The following is a 16,399-nucleotide window of genomic DNA, read 5'->3' as shown; positions in this document are numbered from 1 at the left end:
AATAAATTCAAATAAATTCATAATAAACTGAATAAGTTTAGAATAAATTTATTTCAAATTCATTTATTAAATATATTAAAATTTATTAGATAAATTTAATTTTTGAAAATATTCAAGTGTCTCGTCTGCAATTAAATCACTACTTCCAGAACAAATCAAATTGAACCCTTGAAGTTGAACTTATATCCATAATCAATAAAATCCTCTAACATTTATATTCTAGATTTTAACTTAAATTTAAATCATAAACTATACAAATTTAAATAATAAATTTATAAAAATTTATGATAAACTTGATAAAGTCTAAGAGTAAACTTTACAAGTCTGAAATAAATTTAAGCAAATTTATTAAATGAATTTAGTAAAGTTTATAAAGTAAATTTAATTAAGTTTATTAGATAAATTTAATTAATTCATAATAAACTCAATTAATAAGTTTAAAATAAATTAAGTCAAATTTATAAAATAAACTTTTTAAAATTTAAAGTATAAATTTATAAGTCCCGGTCCAAAGTTCAGTATCCGACAGATAATCCTTGCTTAGGCCTACGGACAAATTCAGCAACACAAACCGGAAGAACATTTCCCCTAATCAAATATCAAAAGCTAGGTTCTTGATTTTCCGTACGATAAGGATCCTGATTTGTATATCAATCAGCCAAGCTCTGATACCAATTGTTAGGTCCAAAGTATCGTAGAAGGGGGGGTTGAATACGATACTCACTACAATTAAAAATTCTTTCGAATCTTGCGGATAAATAAATTGCAGTCCTGTAATGGGTTTCGTGTTCCGGAAATTTATTAGGTCGGTTTCTGAGGATATGAAAATATTAAACCAACACACAATATTTTCCAAGGTATATCTGTATATTGATAAATACCTCGAAGGTGCTATAAATCCAAACCCGAAGGTTGGCTACAATGGCTACTACTACTTACACTCACAAACCCTAGCTTCTAAATATATATATAATACAAAACTAAGCTAGAGTTTATTTGTGTGTAGTAGTGTGCAAGGCACAAAGCCATTCCACCATAAAGGTGGTGAAAAGTGTTACAAATGAGAACAAAATCCATGGGTATTTATAGGCTTTTCATAAACTAACCATGGTTAACGAGTTCGTCCTGGACGACTTGAGTTCGTCCTGGACGGATTCGATTTATAAAAATAAATCTAACTCCAAATTGCTTGAACTTGCGCCTGTGAGTGGATGGTCAAAGTTGGCGCTTGGTCAAACCTTGCGCCAACACTCTGTCCAGTGTACCCCTGTGTGGTACTTAGAAGAAATCCAAGTGTAGAATGAAGTTGCGCCAAGGGAGATGAGTAGAGGCGCAACATTTGACTAAAGTCAAATGTTGCGCCTCTACTCATCTCCAGAACAAATCAAATTGAACCCTTGAAGTTGAACTTATATCCATAATCAATAAAATCCTCTAACATTTATATTCTAGATTTTAACTTAAATTTAAATCATAAACTATACAAATTTAAATAATAAATTTATAAAAATTTATGATAAACTTGATAAAGTCTAAGAGTAAACTTTACAAGTCTGAAATAAATTTAAGCAAATTTATTAAATGAATTTAGTAAAGTTTATAAAGTAAATTTAATTAAGTTTATTAGATAAATTTAATTAATTCATAATAAACTCAATTAAGTTGCGCCAGTACTGTATACAACAGTTGGGTGCACTTCTGTGACTTAGAAGAATTTGCTCGTGTATGGAGTTGCGCCAAGGAAGTAACGGGAGGCGCAACATTTGACTTTTTGGTCAAATGTTGCGCTTCAACCTACTGTCCATTGTTGAGGTACTTAGCCGTTTTTGCAAAGAGAAAAACTAAGCGCAAGTTTTGACTTAGTCAAACTTGGCGCTTAATTCACTCTTCACACTGTGTGCATAAGGTTTGTATACTTAGAAAATATTCTAAGTGTTATACACTGTGTAGAGGCGCAAACTTTGACCGGGTCAAAGTTTGCGCTTCAGTTGAAACAGCCGCATAGTTTATACTTAGACAAATTTTCTTTTGGACTCCCATTGGCACCATTATATATATATATATATATATATATATATATATATTATTAATTGTTTATTTAATTACTTGAATTATTTATATTCAGGTAATTCACAATTAATATATATATATATATATACATAATAATGAGTTCTTTGGCAATATATTCTGGAGCAGCTCGATTGACTTGATCAATTAATCCGTTGATCAAATCCACTGAATACTTTCGTACGTCCTGACGTCCTGTGCACTGGTCTGGTTCACGAACGACTCGAACTGAAATAATCCTTTGAATCCTTTGCTTGATAATATACTTGATTAGTCATTCCGGGTTGGTTTATGCTTCAGTTTGTTAATTATAAATAACCAACCAAGATATATAGAAATATCTTGCTTCAGGGGTTGCACTGAAATCTTTCGAGTACTTGGACAACATCTTCATTGCTTCCACAATCTTGAATACTTCAATCTTTATTCTTCACTGAGGCATGAACATATTAATGAACTTCTTCCAGTGAACTTATTCCTTCAAGACTGTAGATGGCTTCTTCAACCTTTGTCTTCGTATCTTCCAATTCCGGTGCAGGCGTAGTGTTATTTACTTGTCCTGTTCTATTGTTGAGTTATCATCCCTATGTAACAGATAGGGTTGTCTTTACATTTAGACTTACAGTAATATATTATTAAGATACATAGTTCAAAACTTTCGCGAAAAAGAAATCAAACCAGAATTCGAATGCACTTCAGTGTTCCTGCTAGTGTTCTCCATCGCATAGAGCTCCCGTTTGAGGGCAAGCAAAGAGACAACTGTATCGATGAAAAAAGGAAACAGATTAATTAGAGATAAGAATCAATCAAGGAGAGTGTTATTTGGTAAGTTTGTAATGAATCTTAAATCGATGCAAACAAATATACGTATAAAGATTTTTTTGTTTTAAAATCTTCCGTATACTGCCCTTAATCATTTTTTAATTGTATTTATACAGTACGTATAGTATTTGCTTAGATTACAAGATCAAGACTGATCCAACGGTCAGCATCCACGTCTCTCACGTCTCTCGCTTATGCCCCGTCTCTTTTGAACCTCCCCCTATATATATATAGGGTAGCACTCCATAGCATACTCTCTTATATGGAGTTACGTAGCACACCATTATAAATATATACATAATATATATTCTATTATATTTTTTATGAAATATAATTGTAAATTTTGATTATTAAACCGAAAACGAAGTTATACAATTTTTTTATTCCAAAGATCATCTAAAATTATGCAATATCTCAACATGATTCTATAACAGAATAATAATCATACAGAATTATTCTGTTGTAGAATCAGTTTCGAAAATATACTTTTTTTAATCAAATTTTAAGTGTTAAATTACTTAAAATAAATTTATTTTATAGGATTTTATATTGAAATCACGTTTTATATGTATTCTATAACAGAATTTATAATAAAATTGATGACTTATAGTGGCGCACTATGTAACTCCATATAAGGAGTCCCTCTTTTGAATGTTGGCATATATATATATATATATATATATATATATATATATATATATATATATATAGAGAGAGAGAGAGAGAGAGAGAGAGAGTTGGACTCAATGGAGACCAAAAATTTTGGAGTCATTATAGAGTACAGGATCTACCGTTAAATAATATGGCAATTAATGGACATGATTAAATATTCTTTGTCCTGCATTTCTTGTCCTGCATTTCTAGTTTTGTAATATTAATAATTTACACTATTCTTGTCCTGCATTTCTAGTAATGTATTATTAATATTCTTGTCCTGCATTTCTTGTTTTTAATTTTAATTCAAAACTATGTTTGTAATTTACATTATTCTTGTCCTGCATTTCTAGTAATGTAATATTAATAATTTGTCCCGCATATTTGTGATATATCTAAGTGTTATTTTGTCTTGCAACAAATTCAATTCGTTGCAGGACAATGACAATGAGTTCAGTGCCAATCATAGCAGTGTCCAACCACATCTTTGTTTTGTATGCAATTATTATTTTTATTTGTTAGGATTTCGGTGATTGAACACCAATATTATGGAATTATTATTTTATGTTATGCAAGATTTAGAAGTACTGCCTGTTGTTCATCGATTTAGAAGTGCATGACATGATAGGGTGATAAAACAAACATGCAGGACAAAATATATGCAGCCGTTGGATGTTTAATGATTGGATGGCCAGGATTAGGTCTCTACAGTCTCCATAGAACTTTCTTCTATATATATATATATAGGGTCTTGCTCTAGTACAAACTCCTTACTGTACAAACGTACAAACCAGTGATTATGACAATAATATTTAGTGATTAGCAGATTTTAATTTAACAAATACATACATACATCCATCACCACCGCCACCACAATCACCTCCAATCACCACCACCACGCACGACCACCCCACCCACCACAACCACCACCACCCACCACGACTGCCCAGCGCCTCTCTCTCTCTCTCTCTCCACCATCCACCACCAACCACCACTGCCCAACACCTCTCTCTCTCTCTCTCTCTCTTACCCACCACCACCAACCACCACCACCACCACCACCACCACTACCAGTGGCTCTCTCTCTGTGGTTGTTCGCTCACCGATTAGTGCTATACACACACAAACACACACATTCACCACTTCTTTTTCTCATCTCCCTCAAACGTGTTTCTAGCACTGCCCTCGCACCGGCGTCGCGGCTGCCGCCGGCCGCGCTGCACCACCACTCAGCTATGCCGTCCCATAAGTGCTCCCCTCCCCTTTTCTCTCCATCAGACCCCCTTGGTAGATTTAGTGATTCTGTTCAATCATTTAGTGATTCTTTTCAAGTCATTTAGTGATTGTTTGTACGTTTGTACACTAAGGAGTTTGTATTTGAGTACTTGCCTATATATATATATATATATATATATATATATATATATATATATATATATATATATATATATATAATTAAGTTCTATGGAGTACATAAAAACTTTGGAGTATTGGAGTACAAATCATAATTTTTTAGTTTGATCCTATATAATATCTTTGATTATCCAAATTTTGATATAATCTATCATTTATAAGTTGTCTTGCACATAATTGTCAATTAATCATTAATATTTTTCAACTTTAACAAGTATTAAGATTAATGTTCTGCTTATTAATTATATTGCAGAACATAGAATCCTATGATTTATAAAAGTAATTATTCTACCATTTGATCACGATGTTTATGTTGCAGAACATAATGTGCAGGTTGTCAAATATTTACAAATATTATTGGACAAAAATAATTGAAATTTAGATGACTAGATTACATTTTATTAAATTTTGTACTCCAATACTCCAATTTTTTTTGTACTCCATAGAACTTAACTCTATATATATATATATATATATATATATATATATATATAAATATATATATATAAAAAATATTACCATTATCGTTCAAAATTCGGTTGTTAATTACATAATATGAACTCGTATGTCACCTGTCAGAATAATTTAGGTACCATTTATATTTCCATCTCATGTATCCTACTACCCAATACGGAGGAGTAGCGGCACACATTTTAATACTTCTCTAAAGTAAGATTCTATATTTTAACTTTTGAATATTCTTTTCCTAAATAAAAATTTAACTATTAAATTTTTATTCAGAAAACAAAAATCTTAAAATTAAGTATAAAACCACATTTTATAGAAGTATTATTGTGCGTGTCAAATAGAAAAAATAAATTAAGAATATAAAATCTATATATAATATATCGAATTTTCTTTTCTATAAAAAGTTGGACCTCTAATTTTCATACAAAATGTTTATAATACAATATAGAAGTATGTATCTATTAAATCTTAAAATATGTAAATATTAATCACTAAAAAAAAGACGAAAAAGACATATACGCTTTCAGTTCTTTATTTCATACTCAGTCCCAATAACAAAATATATTGGATGAAATATTAATGCTTTTATTTATTTCTCATATTCAGCTACAACAAATTTATCATTCTTATCAAAATAATTATATTCGTTACTCGATGTCATTAGTATTTTTTTTGATTTACTTGAATTTGAATCAGTTGATTTCTTGAAAATATTTACGAGTCAATATTGTCGGAGATGCTAACATTTTCATCAAAAGATTCAAACATTGAATTTAATAATCAAATTTCAATTTAACAATATATATATATATCAATAATTTCGATTTAGATTTTCAAATTATCATTACCCTAATTTTTTCACTAAATTTATGTATTTATATATTTCTGTTCAAACAAAGTTCAAAAACTAATAATTTTATCAAAAATTTAAATAGAGGGGTATATTTAAAAAAATAATAATTGAAGCAAGCAGGCATTACATTTACAGACTGGCTGGTGCGCTGTTGTTAACTTTCCGTCTCGAACCTCCTCGAATCGCGTCGTGTTAGAGAGAGAGAGAGAGAGAGAAACACAGAGTTGAGAAAGATGAGCGTGATCGACATTTTAACCAGAGTTGAGACCATCTGCCAGAAATACGACAAGTACGATATCGACAAACAAAAAGATCTCAACGTCTCAGGCGACGATGCCTTTGCTGTTCTCTACGCCGATGTCGATTCCGACATTACCGCCGCTATTCAAGTACTCTCTCTCTCTCTCTCCCCCCCCTATCTCTCTCTCGTTCGCTCGCTCTCCCCTCCCCCTTATAGATCTCCCTAGGGCTTTTAATTTGACTGATATAATTATTCACGAAATTGAATTATTAGAAAGCTGAGTCAGCCACTAGTGAGAAGAAGAGAGCTTCCGCGGTTGCAATTAACGCTGAGATTCGTCGCACGAAGGCTCGATTGCTCGAGCAAGTCCCCAAATTGCAGAGATTAGCACTTAAAAAGGTAATATCTACCTATGTACAGTGGTATATATGTGTACTTTGGTTTGCCAGGGATTAGGGCTTGATCTTAAGCTGGAATTTCGTATATCTATTTTTGATACTCCTATATATAGAGTCATGTTCCGGTACAAACGGACATAACCACAAACTCTGCTAACTTTTGGAATTCAGTAAATGTATATACTTGGTTTACTAAATATATAATAACATCTATCATTTGATTCGTACATAAAAATGCAGTTTGTAATTGTCAAATGTTCCATTAAAATACAATCAAAATTCAGGGATAAAGTGGACGGTACCATTGTGGCACAGTTGCCTTTGGTCAGTGGTGACACTGCTTGTACTTATTTGTTACTCAAAACATTAATGCAATCTTAAAGTTTTAGAAACTGAGAGTGCTACCATTAGCAAAAGTCATTAGTACGATGAATATCAAAGAAGCAATTAGTGGCATTTATGTTTATAAATCTGAGGCATTTATGTTTATAAATCTGAATTTTAGTACGTATTATGTGAAGGGGAAAGGAATAATGCGGCAAACATTAGTTTAAAAGCTATGTAGGTCCTTTATGCATATTCTAATACTCATCAACGTTGGCATAATGGAAGGGTACTAGAAATCTAAAGCAATTATTACAAGGGTACCACAAGCACAAGTAAGAAGTAAAAAGACAGTGGCGATACTGGCAAAAGTCAGTTGTAGGGGATACCATTGGGAATTTTTCTAAAATTTATACTGGATTTAGTGTTTGTTGAGTTTGTAGGTCAGCGCGTTTGGTATACGACACGAGCCTATATATATCGTTTCTGCTTGTAATTTTTTTCTTTTTGCTTCTAATTATAGTAATGCTTATACTTATTTATGTCTTGTGAAATTTGACTCATGACTGTTTGCTGATTTGGTGTACATTGAAGTATGTTTCTTTGCCTTTTGAATTTATCTTGTGTGTTATTGATAGGTAAAAGGGCTTTCACCTCAAGAATTTGCTGCGAGGAATGACTTGGCGCTTGCATTGTCAGACAGGATTCACGCCATACCTGATGGAACACCAGCTGCACCCAAACAAACTGGCGGAGGCTGGGCATCTTCAACAACTACTCGTGCAGACATCAAGTTTGATTCTGGTGATTGCTTAATTTTATCTTTCGCTTTTATTAGTCATGTTCCTAAAACTAATGTTTATATTTTAGAATGGTCCAGGCTTCCAGTAATTGATATAACATTTAAGTACTTTGTTTTACTGATAGATGGGAATTTCGACAATGAATACTTCCAGCAAACCGAAGAGTCAAATCAGTTCAGGCAGGAGTATGAAATGCGGAAAATGAAGCAGGTATCTTCACAATTTGTTTTCTAAATTTTGTTAATGGACTTGTTTCCTTATATTAAAGAAGCGGTGATATTTGTTTCCTCTTTATAGGTATTACTGTATATACTTTGTAACTTGGATTATGATTCATATGATTCTTGATTACCCATTTTGTAATACTTTCTTTTCACAGGATGAAGGTTTGGATGTGATAGCAGAAGGTTTGGATACATTGAAACACATGGCTAGTGACATGAATGAGGTTTGCTGCATCTGAGTTTTATACTTTGGTCGTCGCTTCCTTTCCACTGCCCATGAGTTTTGAATTGAAATGCTATTAATTTTGCAGGAATTGGACAGACAAGTTCCTTTGATGGACGAGATTGATACTAAGGTTTAAATACTTCTATGCTATTCTTGTTTTGAACTGCTGACACTGTATAACCACTTACTACCTCTCCTTCCATGGCTTTCAGGTGGACAAGGCGACATCTGACCTGAAGAACACCAATGTTCGACTTAAGGACACTGTTAACCAGGTGATTGAGCTGAGCTGTGTGTGTGTATTTCATGTGTAAAAATGCTTTATAATAATGTCGGCAGGATCTAAATCATTTTTTCTTTCCCCAGCTGAGGTCGAGTCGTAATTTCTGCATCGACATTATTTTGCTATGTATAATTCTGGGTATAGCTGCCTATCTTTACAAGTAAGTACCATCTTTTTATGAAATTATTGTCAGCTTCCTGCCTAATGTTATACGCTATTCTGCCAATTAAAAGTATAGTTTACTTAGCAAATTAGTACTATAATGTTGCTTGTGTTGACTTTCTTAAAGCTTATAGTTTCAGGATTGAGATATAAGTTTAACTTCTCAGTACTAATTTATAACCATGCAATTCCATCCAAGTCACTATTATCCCAACGAGTCCTCATTTTAATGATTGTTTGCTTGCAGTGCGTTGAAGTAATGAACTTATATGAAGAGCTACCGGTTCTTAGCTTGTATCAAATTTCTTTATGCCGATATATTTCTTTGTTTAATTGTCAATGGTGTGCTGCATTCTTGTCCTAGATTTCAGTTTTCTTTTTATGTTTATATGCCTGAAGAGTAGAGATCTATTTCTCTGAACAGATTTCGATATAGATTGTGTTGAGCTTCTATTCATTGAAGTACTTATTGCCTTGTAAACGATGTATGTAATGGTTTATATCTCCGACTTGTTTGAACTCCCAACTTAATGGAATTTCACATGACAATATAATTGCGGAGATATAAAAGCACTGTGGCATGAAACCCTGTGGTATAATTTTAATATTTTTGCTAAATCTCGTGGGATAAAGACTTAAAGTAGTGCACTCTTTATAAACAACGTCCTGGTCCTGGTGAAATTTGGAAAATTTTGATCTGTAATAAATATGCCAAGTCAATAAACACCTTGTATTGAATATTTGTTAATAAAACCTATCTTCCTTGTCTTCTCTGCTATGCATTTGTCCATGATTAGAATTTAAAAACCAATGTCTAATCTGAACTACATAGTTAGATTTGGGTTAACTTATATTCTCTGCCATAAGTCCACGGTATGCCATCTATCTCCATAGTTATAGTTATATGATGTTCTAAAGTATAATTTTAAGGATAATGCTACAAACATCATTCCACCTTTTACTTCCACCAGAGGCCTAGCAATTTCCCGAAAAGTTGGGATCTCTTTTTCATTCCTCATTACAGGTGATAGCTAACCATTTTTCATTTTATTTTTGATAAACAAATATTTACTTTCATTCTTTTTCATACTCTTTCCCACCTTATTTATATAATTTTCTTACTAATAGATATTGAATTTAATACTATAGTGATTATAGGGAATACAAATAGAGATAGTTACTCAATATTCAAAGGGTCCTAACTTACTAGAAATTTAATTAACTATTACGCTCTTATAAAGAACATATATAAGCCATAGCTAAAATGTTGTGAAACATTGATGTAAAAATTAGTTGAACTTGTAAGTTGTCATAAGCCATAGCTAAAATGTGGTGAAACATTGATGTAAAAATTAGTTGAACTTGTAAGTTGTCGTGTTTCGATAGTAATGACTATATTGTTCGGATATATTTCAGAAATAGAATGTTACTCATATTATATTTCAAGTGGTTGTAAATGTGATATATTATTATATTGTGGTAATAGTTGTAAACTTTTTACTGGTCTTTAGATTTTCGATAAATATAGTTAGTACTATGATGCTTACTAAATTTTTAGACAAAAGAAATGCATATGGTGGGAGTAGAATTTTTTTCACATATTGTATATAATTAATTTATGCTATCATCGAGAGTCTTACACACTTTGAAGAAGTGTCTATTGATTTGGTGAGTCGATCTGCAAATACTGTAGCTCATAGATTAGCTCAGTCTGCATATTCTATGTCAGGTCCTCGGGAGTGGATTGGTGCTGCTCCTGATTTTATTTCATGTAACCTTGATTTGGATAAGAATTAATATATGCAAGTACTCCCTCCGTTTCAAATTAGATGTCCACTTTAAAAAAAACACACAGTTTAAGAAAAGTGGTTGTTTATAAATTAATTGCATTAAATGATCAACATATGTGGAGTGAGATTGATCTAGGAAATATAAATAAGAGATATGTGGAGTAGAATTGACTTTGGAAATATGATTTTGCATTAAAAATTGAAGTGGACAAATAATTTGAAACAAAAATTTTTCTTGAAAGTGGACATGTAAATTGAAACGGAGGGAGTATGTTTTATTCAAAAATAAATAAATTTATGCTATCATTTATTCAATTTTTACTAAGGGTTTCATAGGGTTGAAAAATATTATTAACTATGCTGATTCTTTTAAGACCAGAAGTTTAAATGTTCTACCTTAAACAATTGAATGTACCAGCCACTTCAGATCTTTATAAATGATCTTTCGAAAGATATTTTTATTTTGCTCCTGTTCGAATATTATGGGAAACTATATCGCAGGACTTGGAAAAGGAACAGTACATCATTATGTATTACGGTATACTATATTGTATACACAAGTTGACTTAACTTTTTGTTATTCTATTGTAAGTGTCAAAATAGTATAATAAATTGTGATAAAGTAAGCAAGACTGTTTTAATAATAAAGTCCAAGACGTGAGGAAATGGTCAGAAAATGTGGGAAGAAAATTTCCAACCCCGGGTGATATTGCATTGCAATATTTTTTGTTACTCCCCCATCCTATTTTGGTTGGGCACGGAGTAAGAAAGTTGGGAGTAAACCAAACGAAGACAAACATATCATTATATCTCACTTAAAGTAAGGTATAGGGTGGATAAAATATAATTAGATCATGTTTTAATATTAAAGATAAAATATGAGATTTTTTTAATACAAAAAAAAAAATATGACGTGGAAAATTCAGGTTCCAACTTGTATTATTAGTTAAAATCATTATCAAATACAATCAATCAAAAAATGATACAAAAAAAATCATTATCTAATTTTGCAATATCTAACTCTAATTACAATCCACCAATCATTTCTCTATTTTGTGATTAAGACATACTTTTTATAATAATTATCTAAACATGCAATTATTGTCCATGTAGGTTTCGGATCATCTGAACTCATGTTAACATTGTAATGGGTTAATGCCTGACACTTAAATAATAGAGATGTTGTTTTTGGAAAGACCATCGACTTAGTGCATACATATATCTTGTGTACATATATATGTATAATAATAACTAAGTAGTAATCAATTAATATATCAATATACTTATATAAAGGAGAAGCGAGAGGCATGTAGGTGGCGCTTCTCACATCGCTCCGTTTTATTTTTCTAATTTTCTGAAATTTTTGGATGAAAAATATCAAAAATTAGAACTACCTCTTTTAGTTTCGGGTATATTAGAAGCAAGTTTCAGAATCTGATTTTGTTTCAGATTATTCATGGAATATAGTAGCTTCAAAGTTTTAATCTGATTTTTTTTCAGATTATTCAATTATGGGAAAGAAAGATTATTTATGGAATATAGTAGTTTGAAAATTTTAATCAGATTTTGTTCAGATTATTTAATTATAGGATAGAGTAGCAAACAAGTTTCTTTCCACCCATAAATACCCGTATAGATCGTAGGATTTTGGATCATCTAAACACAACCTCCTCTCTCAATACCACAAACCTACCTGATAGTTCTCTTACTCGATTTTTAAAGGAGAAGCGAGGGACGTGTAGGTGACGCCTCTCACATCGCTCCGTTTTATTTTTTTAATTTTCTGAAATTTTTGGATGAAAAATATCAAAAATTAAAAACACCTTTCTTTTGCTCGATTTCTAACTCGGAGGTGTCGTTCTTCTGCAACGATAAGTGAAGGCTGTTACAGTAAAGGTTGTTGCAAGCAAATGTAGTTATAGACCGTTATATTGGAGTCGACAAATCCAAACACAGGATATTGATGGTTGATGTCAATAAATTAACTATTAATGATGTATGTTTGTTGATTATTCTTTTATAATATTTGTTTTGTTCATCGGACATATTTGTTGTTAATTTTTATATTATTTACTTTGTATACATGAAAAAATTATTCATGTATTATCTGTTTGCTCCTTTCAAGCAACTTTTAAGAGGGTAGTTATATTTAAGTTAAATGTTTTTGTGCACAATCAATCTAAAAAAATTGGACGAAGGTGACAATGTAAGAACATGATTACTTTTCCAAAAAAAAAAAAAACAAATAAAATTAAGATTCGTCATGCTTTAAATTGTTAATTACGTGTATAAATTTATTTTCATTTTTTCACCATGAATTATAGTACAATTTTGCAATTTTATATATTAGTATTTGTATTACATCAAGATTTTTATAATATAAATTTATTTTATCCTACAAATATTAACTTGAAACATTAATATACTTTTTATAGACAATCATAAAATTATTTTATTCTACAAATATTAATATTGGATCATTAATATAATTTTTATAAGTCGCCGCAACGCGCGGATTTTCAACTAGTTTAAGATAAATATGAGTTTAATCATATAGTTTGTAAATTGTCAAGACTCGAGATCATATTTGTGCGATTATTTTAATATACTTGAGTCAATATGAAAAAATTTATTAAAAAATCTCATATTGTTGATATTATGTGATTTGATTGGAAGACACGTGGACAGTGCTTTTCCCGTAAATAATAATCATCACTTATTTTTTGCCTTCCCACCTTTTTTTTCTTGCATAATAAACTCGTTTCTCTTTTTTCATCTCAAAACTATAACAATATATGATGATAGTTTTGAGTCTAAGGAGCTTTAATCAAAATTTCTAAAAAACTTTAAGCAAAATTTCTTGGCCAAATGTGTAATACTCCTATCGTAAGATAGATAAAAAAGCTCATAACAAGGCAATCTTGGAGACAACAGAAATTGACTTAAAATGTGAATAATGTAACTCATATTAGGTCTGGTAACTTGTATAATTATACATTTTTCAATAATGGCCCATTACGTTTTTGTAACTTCATAACAAGAGGAAAAGGTGTGACAACACTTTTCTACCTATCTATTAACCGGAGCAAGTAGGTACTTCTTCGTATAGTTGGTATGACTGAGAACAATATCTTTTGACAAATAAAAAACTGCAATACCAAGAGGACAATGTAAAATATGAATATCCTTTATACTGAATACGGAATGAAATGTTATTTAAGAGTTTTTTTTTACAAAATTATTGTATGTTATAAGTAAGTCATCAACGTGCACTGTTATAATAGTAATATCTACACCTTTGCAAAATAAGAAGTTATAATCCAACTTTGATTGGTAAAAACCTTGCCGAATCAATTCGTTAATCAATTTTGTAAAAAAAAATATATATAATCCAACTTTGACTGATAAAAACCTTGCTGAATCAATTTGTTAATCAATTTTGCAAAAAAGAAAAAAAAGAAGAATTTATAATCCAACTTTGACCGATAAAAACCTTGCTGAATCAATTCGTTAATCAATTTTTCATTCCATCTCTTAGAAGCATGCTTTAAACCATATAAAGATTTATTTGGTCTACAAATTTGATTTGATTGGAGCATGGGGAATCCTTTTTAACACTGTCATATAGGTCTTTTCTTTTGAATTGCTATGCAATAATCCATTATTTACAATCAAATGATATGAATTCCACTATTTATTAGCAGCAAGATCAAACAAGTATTTAACAGTATTCATCTTTATGATCAGGGAAAAGATTTCTTAATAGTCAATCTTATATTTATGTGTAAACCACCTACTTACTAATCTAGCTTTATGTATTTCAAGTGATCCATCTGATTTTAATTTCATCATGTAAATCCATCTACAATCTATAGAATTTTGTTATCCAACATTATCCACACTATACAGACCATTAACCAATTTACCAAGAAGAGTTGGAGGATCTTTCTCAAAATGATCTTGAATTAGACAATAAGTAGAATTGAACATTGAACGATAATCAAGATCTTGATACAACTGATAAGTTTAAACTAGAAGAGAGGAACTAACAAATTTTTTAACAAAAATGTTGTTGGCCTGAAAAATAGCACCAAATTGTATTATTTTAACAGTTATTTCATTAGTATCAGCAATGAGATTATCATAATCAAGAATGACGATAAAATAACTAAAATTAGTTTAATCATTAGTGATGTGATTTATAGCCCCACTATCAAGTAACTATTTAGATTTATTAAATAAAAACAAGTAGTGTCTACATGTAATGAGAATGTTATGATAAATAGTGGCTTGCACGACATGCAACATGATTCTTAGCATCATTACTGAAAATAGGTTGTTTCCTGAGCATTCTCATCATCTAGTACAGTTCGAGACAGATATTGTATGTGTTATTGATGACCTATTGGCAAGAACCTCAAAATTAGCAAGTATTAGAGTCATTTTCAATATAGGAATCCAGAGCAATAGTAGCAACCCTCGTATCTTTGGGTTTGTAATTAGATGAGAATTCATGTATCTTGAAGCATATATTGATGTAGTGTCGTGACTTACAATGTGTACAATATTAATTATACCCCGTTTGTAATTTCTTAGAGCCAGAATTATTATTGTTTCTTGTATGAGAATCACCTGTATAGGCACGTGTAGAGCTAAACTTATTGTTCCCGCATATGATCATAATTTCTTTATGTTAGCCTTAGACTCATTAGGAGTAATAGTATGAGAAATTTTATTATACCTTTCTCCCTAAGCAAATAGTCTATAAGCAAGTGAAACATTAGGTAAAAGGGCATCATAGTATATTTTCCCTAAGTACAACATAGTTATCATTCAACTTCATCATGAATTATAATTTTTCTGATCTTGTTGTCTATTTTGTATTCTTTGTGTGAGATTGCAAGTACGTTTCTTACAAGATCATGAATGTAAAGGATTAACAAGTATACCATTACAAAGTATACCATTACAAAAAAAAAAAGTATACCATTACAAAGATTCTTGATCGAAGTGAAAAGTTCAGATATATTTTGTGATCATTGAGTCATTGATGCATATCTATATCTCTCTGATCTAACCAAATTTTCCTTGCTACCGGCGAAAATAGTATACATCGTGAAATATTTTTATCCCCATTAAAAATTATCGAGGAAAATACCAAATCATTGCATTTTGACCACAACTTATATTCACATGTGCAATCATTAAGTATAGCAACAGTTTCATCAGCAAAACAAATTTTATTCTTTGCAAACAAAATCAACAACATCGAGCATATCTAGTTGTTCAAACCATTACGATTAAACTAAACAAGACTAATTGTGTTGACGACGTATGAGATGGATGTATGTAATACATGTAGTTGGATTTTGATTACCAAACAATGTGAAATTTTTACTGAATATTATATATGTGCTTAATTTTCATAAAATTATTACAAAATAAGATATTATTTATAGAGTAATTTTATCTAACACTTTGTGCGTGCTTGAACCAAACTATCAGGAGAATAACAAAATCTAGATTATATTGTGCTAATCATCCATAGAGGAGGATGAATATAAACTTTAAAAAAGCGCAAATTTTTTGGAAAAATCATAAAATTAAGTATAAACTTTTTTATTTTATTGAATCATCAGCATTTTTTGATAAATTATAATAATATCATTTT

General features: G+C 30.8%; 1 protein-coding gene across 1 annotated transcript; it reads left to right on the top strand.

The window, feature by feature from the left end:
• Positions 1-6,387: 6,387 nt before the first annotated feature.
• LOC108220057 (syntaxin-71) lies at positions 6,388-9,464 on the top strand. The gene is made up of 9 exons (XM_017393700.2): positions 6,388-6,666; positions 6,792-6,917; positions 7,879-8,044; positions 8,168-8,253; positions 8,423-8,491; positions 8,579-8,623; positions 8,706-8,768; positions 8,860-8,936; positions 9,186-9,464. The coding sequence occupies exons 1-9, from the start codon at positions 6,511-6,513 to the stop codon at positions 9,196-9,198; spliced, it is 801 nt and encodes a 266-aa protein (XP_017249189.1). The 5' UTR covers positions 6,388-6,510; the 3' UTR covers positions 9,199-9,464.
• The last annotated feature ends 6,935 nt before the right edge of the window (positions 9,465-16,399 follow it).

Source organism: Daucus carota, chromosome 5 (genome assembly GCF_001625215.2).
Source record: "Daucus carota subsp. sativus chromosome 5, DH1 v3.0, whole genome shotgun sequence".
Lineage (NCBI taxonomy): Eukaryota > Viridiplantae > Streptophyta > Magnoliopsida > Apiales > Apiaceae > Daucus > Daucus carota.
This window is presented reverse-complemented; position numbering and strand designations above follow the sequence as displayed.

Bases quoted from the DNA above. Each gene is read 5' to 3' on its own strand.
- LOC108220057 (XM_017393700.2), top strand. From the start codon at position 6,511: ATGAGCGTGATCGACATTTTAACCAGAGTTGAGACCATCTGCCAGAAA. The intron at 8,254-8,422 runs GTATCTTCACAA...TTCTTTTCACAG, and splicing joins AAATGCGGAAAATGAAGCAG to GATGAAGGTTTGGATGTGAT. The intron at 8,769-8,859 runs GTGATTGAGCTG...TTCTTTCCCCAG, and splicing joins TTAAGGACACTGTTAACCAG to CTGAGGTCGAGTCGTAATTT.